This window comes from Cygnus olor, chromosome 3 (genome assembly GCF_009769625.2).
Source record: "Cygnus olor isolate bCygOlo1 chromosome 3, bCygOlo1.pri.v2, whole genome shotgun sequence".
Classification (NCBI taxonomy): Eukaryota; Metazoa; Chordata; class Aves; order Anseriformes; family Anatidae; genus Cygnus; species Cygnus olor.
In genome coordinates, this window is record NC_049171.1 from 47,600,391 (window position 1) to 47,611,555 (window position 11,165).

Below are 11,165 nucleotides of genomic sequence, written 5' to 3' on the forward strand. Positions count from 1 at the left end.
ACCTTAAAAACAACTTCTGTGCTCTTGGTTTAGGTCTTGATCACACCAAATAATGCAGTTCATGATCTGTATCCTACGTCATAAGTTCAAAATGTTTTAATAAGCTTTGTATTCATTCTTTTTCCTAGATGTTATGGACACTGATACTGACAAATGTTATGTTATGATGTTATGGACACTGATCATGACCTGCCCTTTTTGGCATTAGTAATAATCCCTTTCAGTTCATGGAATTGAGTCAAACTTTTGGTTATATATTTATCAGTTAAATTCATAAGCAGTTTTAAAGCAGATTTGTTCTCTAAATTTACTCCAGAAAATCAGGTTAAGAAAACTATCTGTGATGTTTAAAAACTGTCTGGAATTATTTTGAAAACTTTTCTGCTAGCTTCTTTTAATACCTCGGCAGATCTGTTAAATTTCTTTTCTTGTGTTTTTCTGATGCAAACCTTTACCTCCTGGATATTTGCTGTAAGTTTTTTCTAACTTGAAGAATCATGCTTCTTTTTTTCATGTTATGTTCATGTTGCTTCGCATTTAAATGTGTTCTTTTGAAGAGGTAAATTTCTGAAACACGTGCAAGAGAGATGCTGTTGGATAGCTTAATACTGCCCTCAAGTGGATAGTTCATACCAGGTCTTTAGCACAAACCATTTTCTCCATCTGGATAAATGGGTCAAGGGTTTCCTTAGCTCACTGAACTGAAGTTTGAAACGTAAAGGTCTTGAGAAAAGCTGTGCAGAAGATGCATGCTCGATATTTTTGATTATATATATTTTTTGATTTTATGTTTTCGAGATTTTTTGCATCTCTCACCATAACCGCAATGTAGTTGATTCTCACTTTCCATAAGGGGAAGTAACATGAAGTCAAACATCAGGTTGTTTCTTTGCCAAGAACATGGTTACCATGGTTCCAGGTAATGGAGTTGTGGATTGGGCATGCTTCCTGTCCAGTCAACATAAGTCTTTTTTGTTTGATCGCTGTGAAGGTACAGATTATGATATGAAATCAAAATTTTCATTATAGTAGTGTCAGTTGCTGGACTAGTTCCTGTCAGAATCACAGGATAGTTTAGTTTGGAAAGGACCTCTGGAGGAGTTTATCTGGCTTTCGAGTGCCCTTGTTCCTAATGTCTCTCCCCATTTTGAGTGGGGAGAGATCTCTTAGTGAAGAGAGATCCATTTGTAATTCTCTTAATTTCATATATGGCGATAGATGTGTAGTAGGCCATGAAAAAGCTCCAAAATTAAGGTGAGCATGTTCCTGAAAGCAGATGAAATTTCAAATCTGTGTTCTTCCTTTAAGACAAGAAAATGTTTTATTTCATTCAACTTGTAATTTTTAAATAACAAGACTTTAAAATGTGAAATCCAGTGTACCCATCTTAATGCTGTTCTAAATCAGAACACGATTTTATTATTTTGAAGACCTGTTAAAAAGGAATGTCCCATGGGTCATTGGCTTAAATACTTAAAAACTACTATCTTTTGGGACAGATTTCTGTTATATCTATTTATTGATTCTAAAGCAGGATTTGGCAGCAAAAGCATTGTTTTTTCTTTTTTTTCCCCCTTCATAGATGGATAATTTATGAGCATAGTAATTACAGGGGGCGTCAGATGTTTTTATCACCAAATGAAATTCCAGATTGGTATAAACTGAGTGGCTGTCGTCAGATAGGTTCTCTGAGACCTTTACTGCAGGTGAGTAGGCTCTGAAGGGAAGTTGTGAAGTACTGATTTATATTTAGTAATGGGGGGGAGGGGATGTTATGCAGATGAAAGCAATATTAAAATCTCAATGCATGTCACAAGCTTCAGCAATGGCAACTGTATAAAGAAATCACTCTACAGTTTTGTTTTAGTAAAAGTTATTTGATTATGCTACATGGTTTTGCATTTCTACTGCTTAGACTGTTCATTAAGCATACTTTAAACCAAAATATTGAAGACAGCATGTAAGGATTGGCTAAATAATTTGAACTAACGAACAAATAATGGATATAACTACTTCATAAAAATTATTTTAAGTTGTTTTATAATTAACTCCCAAACTGGTCACTGGTATACTCTCTGTACTATCTACGTTATTTTTGGAGCAACAAGAATATTGGTCAATAATACTGGATTACTTCAATTAGTAGTGATAACATTGATTTAGGGGATGAAAAGTCCTTCTGTGCTTACTATGTAGCAGAACAATTTGCAAATCTAATGCAAAACTTCTCGTGTTGTTATTTTTGTGTTGCTCTCTAAATAGAGACCAAGTGATTTGGTCCAAATGCTGTGGCAGTACTCTGAGCTTTAACATTTGAAGTTCTTGCTGGGCTGTATTTTGTTGAGGAGACAACTTTTTATAACTCACAGATTATTTACACTGGTAACAAAGGCATTTGCTTACTGTCACAGACTTGTCTTTGTATAGCCGTAAGCAGAGTTAGGAATAATGTATTTTGACTGCCCTGGCTGAGAGCTTGTCTAAACAGACATGTGAATATGAAACAAGCCGCAGCATGAATGTGCAGTCTAATACCTGCTGCCAGTGACATAAGCAGCACTGCACAAGTGCACCCTTTGTATAGATAGATGCTTTTAGACTTCACAGGAATTTAACACAGTAAAGTGGGTGCTGTTCTGAATTCAAAACTTTCTTAGCTTTCCACTGTGTGCTGATCCCAGTGTATAGGCAAGCTTAGAACTAAGTGTCTGAGCAGAATGGGAGATTATCAAAGCTTGACTTGCCTTAGACAGTTAAGGATAATAGATAAAATTCTCAAATAAATAAGTAATAAAAGTAATTAAATAAAAATTAAATAAGTAATAAATAATAACATTTTCAAACAGAAAAGTTAAGCTTTGTGAAAGAAACTCACCAGGCTTAGAACTGAGTAGCAACTGCTCTGAAGTTAACCAGAGCAGGATGTGTTCTGCTCTAAAGAGATTGTGGTTAGAGTTCTGGTTTTGTTTGTTTATTTATTTTCTATGCAGAAACGTGTGTACTTCAGGCTCCGTAACAAGGAAACAGGGAAATTTGTGTCAACGGATGGAAATTTAGACAACTTGAATCTTCTCAGAATACAGGTTGCAGAAGATACAGACTCAGAAGATCAAATCTGGGTTTATCAGGATGGATTCATAAGATGCCGGGTAGGGTTCAAGTTCAATGTGAATTATCTCTTTTGCTCTTCAGTAACAGGACTCACTGAATTCAATTGTTACTGCATCATTGTATTATCTTAATTTTTCTAGGTTTATTCCATTACAGCTGTAGAACTTTTTTTTTTAATGGAGTTTTTGGTTGTTCTTGTTTGGCGTGTTTTTTGTTTTGATTTGCATTGACCTCTGGCTTTTTCAGGTGACATAAACTAGTTGTATGATACCTTTGTTTGATGTAATAGAAATTTTGAGACTTTAGTTGTGATTTACTTTTACCGAAAAGAACTGTAGCTTTATAAACACAGTCAACACTGGAAGATCATTGTTGTGCTGCTTTTCACAAGCTCCTTCTACTTTCTCCATGGTGAAAATATCACAAAACTTATAAAAGCTAGGGAGACCTTTTAAAATTCAGAACCTTCCTAATAATCTTTTTGAACTACACATACCTGTAGGTGTACTTTGTGGTGGGTAGATTAGTCTGCTGTAGGTTATATCCTCTTCTGCATTCAGTAAGCGTAAAGATCAAATCCTACTTCTTCCCCTCCGTTGCTCATAATTCTGTATTTGCCAAATTCTACCCTTTTTTTGTTCCTCCGTGCAAGTTTCCAAATGAGGTCCTACTTTTCTCACAGTCCATAAAACTAATCATGTGTGAATTGTCATTGAGGTGAGCAGAGGTATTTGCAGTTCATAATGTTTAAGCATGAACAGTCTTAGGTAGGGATGCAGGCCAAAGAAAATTAAGTTACTTTAATACTGTTAAACAGCTTGACTGCAAAGAATCATGTGAACTTTTTCTATAGGATTGTATAACTTCAAAGGAGAGGTTTATAACCACGTCATCTATGCTGGAGGGAAGAATCTTGCTGTTAATAAGCTAAGGCATTGTTTGGACATGTTTACAGGACACAGGCAGTGGTGAAAGGGATTTATGCAGACAGTGAAATGGTGCTCAGTAAGCTAAAAGCTTTAATATCACATACAAAAAGACTTCTGTCGTGATGGTCTCTCAAACATTTTGTTGGAAATAGTATATTCATATCGCAACAGTGTGATACTATATGATTGTGGGTAAATGCTCTTTGGTTTCTTTTCACTGTAGATGTAGTCCATAGTGTAGTTTTGCTGTGCACAGAAAATACACGGCTTGTGCTGTATGGCAGTCCTGTTAGCTGAGCATGGAGTGCAGGATGGCAACGTTGATCTTAAATCACCGAACACTTACAGAGTTCCGCCATCTCTCTGTTGAATGGCAGAAAAATCTTAATATTTTGCACAAAGAGGTGGTTTTACCACATTTCAGAAAAAATTAAGCTCATGGGAGGGTAGGTGCATGCACACAGGCAGACACAGATCATTGGAAGAACTTCTGCCTTTGTGTCTGGAAGTTAGATCATCTTACTGACTTGGGGTCGCTGTATCTTGAGGTGTGCCTGACGTTTTTAGGTAGGTGGGGTAACCAAGTAAGCAGGATATCAAAATCATTCATCTCATCTGTTAGAATCAGATACGAATAGCAGGGAAGAATTCGGGTCTCCTCACTCATGATGAGTTTCTTAGAGATGCATGAAGTAGGCACCTCACGAACCTTTGTAAGGTGCAAGCTTTGAGTCCTCCAGGTAGAGAAAATTTCTAGATACAGATGAGAACTAAATTGACTTACTTTATAGCTGTATTTCAATTCTAGGTTGTGACAGTAGGAAGTTCTGCTCTCTCAAAACTGTGTATTTAATAATTTAGGGCCATACTGACAATGGCACTTGGATGTTTAAAACTGTCACTAAAGTCAATTCAGAAGTTAAGAGAAGCCTTGAAGATCCCAGTTTCCATAAAATAATTCACTACAATTTACTACTAATACAGCCTTAACATTCTTGTCAAGTAAGCTTGATTTTTGCCAGTATTTTTTTAGCCAATAAAGAAATCTGCAGAGTTCTGACATCCAGTAGCACAGATGCCTAGGAAAAGAATCACAGAACAAAAAATAAAATACCACTGTGATGTTCTCTGAAATTCAGACACTTTATACAGTGCCCAGTTTTGTCCTTTCTCTACCTCAAAAGGGTATTGCAGAACTAGAAAAGATTAAAGAAAAACGACAAGAACAATAACAAAAAGATCAAAGGAGACGGATTGCCTCCATGCGAGGAAGAGACTAAGTACCTATGACTACACGTAGTGTGGACAAGCCATCCCTTAAAATAAGGGGCAGTGCAGCAGGGAGACCATCAAATAAAGCCCGTAGCTGTGTATCAAAGAAATGACTTTTTTTATAGCAGTAGCAAAGATGTGGAACTATTTGCTACAGAAAGGTTATGATACGGAAGAGTGTATGTGTAAAAGGGTTATGTTGATCTCAGTGAGTAGTGAATAACTCATACATGGGACAGAAAACGTCCAGGTATTAAAGATACCGGCTCTGCACAGAAAAGTCTCTGGGCTAGAAATTGCTGCAGACAGAGAGAGTATAGCCGAATACATAACATACAAGAACAGAGTGAATGTAATCTTCCATAGCATCTGTTATTGGCCACTGCTAGAGGCAGGTGCTAATTGCACCTTTTGATCTGATACAACATGGTTATTTGAATATTCGTATGTAGTGGAGAATGTCAGCAGAAACAGGAACAAAAGGAAAAATAAATAGTCTGGAGTTTAGGGGAAAAATACATTCCTTTAGGGGAAAGTGGTTCTTAGATTCTGTTCTCGCCTGCTTACATCCCTCTCTCCTATCTGATTAAAAACCAGTGGGTATTAGAAGTAAGGGCTCTTGAGTAATTGCTGTTGCCTTTCTGATTATATAGATGGCAGAGGATTGCTGCTTGACAATTGTTGGAAACCTTATAACTCCTGGCTCTAAACTCGGTCTGTCATTTGAGCGGAATGAAGACAAACAATATTGGCATATTAGTCCCGATGGCAGGATTTACAGCAAGATGAAGCCTAAGCTGGTTTTAGATATCAAAGGTAAGCAAATATGTTATCTCATTACATTGTGTCTTAATTACATGGTATTTACAGTGGGATAGGCACGTTTAGTGCCTATAAATTAAGGATGGTGTTAGAGCTACTTTAATCTAGAATCAGAAAAGACCCGATTAGCTAGTCTGACCTCCTGAATTATACAGGCCCTAGGACTTCCTCTCATTTTTCCTACACAGAGTTAAGTAACTCACAGTACTTGCTTATCTTGTATTCCTGGTGTCCACTCAGGGTAGATATCCTCAGTTAATTTTACTTGGCACTGGGTGATGTGAATATAATTAAATTATTGAAAAATGCTGAAGCTAGGCTTCTCTTACCTAGCTTTTCATTAACTTTAATTTGTGTAGAGCAAATTTTCTTATATAGTAGTTGTAGATGCAATAGCCAAGGGATATTAGGAAAGCAAAGGCAGGCTTGTACGCTGATGTGATTAGATGCAAAAAGTTTTTTGTTTGTTCATTAATGGCTATACCTTTATTGTCAACATCAGATTCTGTCATAGCAGCCTAGTGTCTGTGTGTACTTGATGCATGTTTTACTGTAGCTGTAGTCACAGCAATTTGCTTCATGTAGATATTGCTTCTGAACTGCGTTGGCTTTCATAATTTCATAGGTCTGATAAAGCAGCCAATGGAATGATTAGCAAAATTATGATTAGATGTTCCTACCTAACTCTGCTTTTTGGGGAGAGTAATCATTTCCTATAGCTGTTAATTTTTTAGCAATTTTAATATTAATTTTGGATTGATGCTGTGACATTAGCTATAACAATTACAAAATATAACAATTACAAAAGAAACAAACAAACAGCAGCAACAAAACACAACAGAAAATTACCAGAGTCAACAGTCAGCACTTTGGGACTAACAGGGTCAGGACTGGCAGAACTGTGAGACAAGGGCTGTATGATGTCTGACTGTGATATAACACTGACACTAATACTTATGAATTCTCTTTACTGCCATATAAAGCTAGTGACAATTAATTTTAAATTTATCAGAAAGACTCCAGTTCAAAGGAGAGTCTGGATTCACAGTGATTCTGCATGAATTTTTTTTAAAGTCAGTTCTGAGTTGCACCAAAAAGCAGGAGTACTGCTGCACCGACTTGTCTTTGGTTAATCATGTTAAAAGCACGTTACACATTCCGCACTAATTGAAGGACTTTGCAATGGGTAGGTCTGATGACAAAAGTACAGATGCATTCAGCAGAGTTACGTAGGAACCTAATTTTATGTAGGATCATAATTTTGCTAATCATTCCATTCAGCTTTTATGTGAGAAAGCGTAGTAGGAACTTCATCTGTTTCTGCCAATTTTGCTGATCCATTCTTGACCACAAACTGAGCTTTGATGAATTCTTCACCAAATGAATGTGTTCGACCATGCGTTCCCAATGCCACCTTGTGGATACTCGGCATCGTGCAGTGGCTTGCCCGGAGCACGGCTCTATCAAAGGAACCTGGCGCTCCACTGAAAGAAATCTTATCTTTTCCCTTTATTACCTGTTTATAGTCTACCAGATACTGCTTACAACGGACTGTTTGCCCTCGCAGTGATAACTGAGCTACATAACTGACGTTATTTTTTATAGCTGCTGGTTAAAGTGTTTTCCTGTTCCTGAGGAGCTTTCAAATATTTCTGCCATGTATCTCTACTGCTGTTTAATAATTTGTTGGTGATGGGAAGGAGGCAAATCGTGTTGGTGTTAACCTTCTCAGAGACCCTTCATGATTTGGGATGGTGATGTTTTTGGAATCCTCCCCCAGATTCCTAAAGGGGAGATCAGCTAAGGTGCCCGAGGTGGCATTTCCTTAGCACAGAAGAGCTGCTATTAAATGTGCTTGACCAAGTAGGACTCTCAGTACTTAGCGTATGTCTCTGGGATCTGCTATAATCTGTATTTGTGATGCTCAGAGCAGGCTTTCAGCTGCCGGGCACAGCCTTTGCTCATTCTGGGAAGGTGAGGCTATAGGGAAGCACGGGAGAGAAGGTGCAGAAGGGAAGGAGGGTGTCTGTGGCAGTGTCCTGGTGTTCTGTGTAGACGGCTGCTTCAGTGACAACAGTGCCTGCTACTGCAGGTGCGCCGCACTACGTGCAAGATGTATGCACCTTATGCAGTACGTACTAGATCAAAAAAGGTCACCTCTGACTTTCAGTTCTAGTTTAACATTCCCTTGCTTCTGAGTTGAAGTCAGAATACTAACAGCGCTCTTCTACAGGAACATGTTTGGCATTGCATAAAATGAGTAAATTAAGACCATCAAAGAAATGTATGTATTTTGCGTTCAGGTATGCTCAGCTACCAGTGGAAACAGCTGGACATTGGGTGATAGTCTGTGTACAGCAACTTGTGACGCAGCTGGTCACAATGCAGGGTTACAGTGGTTACGCATAAATGAGTACCAGGCCTCATCCCTTGGCTTATTCTGTATTTATTTTTTTGTATGGTTTTGCTCATACTGCCTGTTAACAGCAGGACTTCTTTCATGGTGTAATCATCATCTTTAGAGCAAAGTGACAACTGTTGTGGGGAAACCGAACTGTGACTTTTGGGAAGCAGCAGTCTTAACAGAGTTAGACCTGACTCTATTATAGTATTAGTGGTTTCTTCCTTTCTTGTTCAGGCTGAAGAGGCTGAAGTGCTGACTTTCTGAAGGGGGGGTGGAGAGGAGCAGGCAGGCCTCCCTGTTTCAAAAGAAATGCCAAAAGCAGGCGGCGATGAAAAATTAGTTTGTTTTTATAGTGCCTCGGGGAGAGGGAGAAGCTGTCTGCATCAGCACTTAGAACAGCCCTGAAACCAAGAGTACGATCTGCCTCTTATTTCAAAGACAGACTACACTCTTTGAATTTTCCTTTGCAGGGGGCACACAATATGATCGCAACCATGTTGTTGTCAACACAGTCAACGAAGAAAGGTTAACGCAGTGCTGGGAACCACTCATTGTGTAACTCCAAACGAGCAGCGATGATGTGCGGATCGGGCGCTATTCTGGACACTAGAATCGGCACTGCCATCCTTGAAGGATGCAGGATCAACAACGAGAGCTCTGTCTTTTCTTTGCAGTTAAAAAGAACAAGCAACAGAATGACTTCACACCTCTCTAGCTAAGATTATTAACCCCACGAAAGCTTGAGTATCTCTCAACCTTTTTTTTAATCATCACAATGCAAAGTGAGATAGAGAATGGTGGCGTGCCTCAGGCGGGTGTGGAAGAACTAGAGGTGGGAGAGACCCCACAAATCACAATCATGTCAGGGAGTAGTTAATCCAGAATAGTCAGTAAGTGTAATTTTAAATTATTTCTTAAAGTTTCTTTTTTAACTGAGAGAAGGGCTAAAAAAAATAATTAAAGCTTATTTTATAAAGGACAGGAGTGCAATGTGTATGTGGGTATAGCAACTTAGGCCTATGGGCTGTAGTATAGAGGAATATTCACTACTGAAAATTAATATATTTGTTTCACTGGAACAAACTTATGTTTACTGAAAGCTTAAAGACTTCTAGCACACAGCAAATCCAAAGAATTTTTAACATGTGCCTTCAAATCTTTGCTAATAGTATGCTAAAATAGTAAGTCCTAAATTAAGAAAAAAAAATCTAATTTTCTCATGTAGAGAGAAGATATAAATGAGTAGATGTTTTTTAGAAAAATACAGGGCTGACAAAATAATTTATAAGAATGTGAAGAACTTGCCTGCCCACTTTCTAGGCTGCCTGATTTTTTTGTTACAAGTATTTTACTACTTTGCCAAGTCAAATTTTTACCTTTTAAAACAGCTCCAGTAAATGCAGTCTTCCTGAACTCTAGAATCATTTACCATATAGGAAAAAAAAAAAAAAAAGAGTTCTTAAGGAAACTATCATTAAACATGACTGCAAAAGCATCTAAGCACAGTGGTTATTACGCTTTTTAGCCACCACCTTTTGGCCTGTGCTCTGGCTTACTGTGGAGAATGCCAGACTCCCTGCTATTCCGGGTGGTGTTGGAGAGTGCCTGCGGTGTGCTGCTGGCTCCCAGTCTCTGCTGGGAAGGAACCCTCAGACCGCCAAGCTTGGATACTTGTCATGGGTACAGGGGCAGCGCCTGTTCAAAGTTAAGCATTGCAGGTGTAGTAAAGAACTTGTGGCAAGTGAGAGATACTCGGTGGCTCCTGGACGTTCTTCTGTTGCCCTGCGCTAACCTGTGTTTGTTAGTTTTCCTTAGTAATGTTGACAGAAAAGTAAAATACGAAGAAACTTTTGTACACGCTGCTGTGTTTTGTTCTGGCTTGGACCAGTGTAACTACATGCTGCTCCTAGGAGCATCAGGCCTTTGTCTAGCATAAGTCTGTTTGAAAGTAACGCTTTCATTACTACTGTGTTGCCTCAAAGGCTACTGGTGCTTTCATTGTTACCACCACAGAGGAAGAGCTTCACTAATTTTCTTCCTTTTGTACAGAAGTTTTGTTCCTTCTCGTGTGTTGCTTTTAGTTCTTCATAGAAAATGTGTTATTGGTTCCAAGCAGTGGCACGTTGTCATATGGATGTGCTCTTGCTATATATATATTATAGCATTTCATAAATAAATAAAAGTTAGGTAATACTTCATTGAAATTATTTTTAAGTTAAAAAACTTTTATTCAACAGTTTTGCTTCTGGCTCTTGCTTTTCTCCGGCTGTAATCATTCTCCTGCAGCTGTCTACCAAGGCATGAATACACAGTGGGGAATAGCTGCGGGCTCTGAGGAAGGAAGGGCTGCCTCTCTTACACAAACAGGTGCTCAGTGCACTTGCAGATGGGGCTGCAGATCACATGGCTGCTGCTTCTGTCCCCTGGTAGAAGCACTGCGTGACGTGTTTTTTCCACCGTCATCGCTGCACCACATTAAATGTGCAGGTCTCAACTAAGATGTTACCGCTTCCCTTTGATCTGCCTGCACAGCTGCACGGAAGTAACTCCCATCTCTGACAAGAAGGTAAGTTTATAAACAGACCAATGACCACATACCCCTCAAACACTTCAGTTCTACCAGCAGT

The 11,165-nt window shown here is 38.6% G+C and overlaps 1 protein-coding gene across 5 annotated transcripts in view; it reads left to right on the plus strand.

Annotated features, from left to right (window-relative positions):
* The window catches only part of CRYBG1 (crystallin beta-gamma domain containing 1), a 97,380-nt gene extending 86,603 nt beyond the window's left edge, over window positions 1–10,777 (plus strand). For all 5 annotated transcript variants that reach the window (XM_040551308.1, XM_040551309.1, XM_040551310.1 and 2 more), the window contains 4 exons: window positions 1,583–1,706; window positions 2,991–3,149; window positions 5,966–6,128; window positions 9,009–10,777. In XM_040551308.1, the coding sequence (XP_040407242.1) occupies window positions 1,583–1,706; window positions 2,991–3,149; window positions 5,966–6,128; window positions 9,009–9,097 (535 nt within the window). In that variant the 3' untranslated portion in view covers window positions 9,098–10,777. The remainder of the gene's footprint in view (window positions 1–1,582; window positions 1,707–2,990; window positions 3,150–5,965; window positions 6,129–9,008) is intronic.
* Window positions 10,778–11,165: the final 388 nt, after the last annotated feature.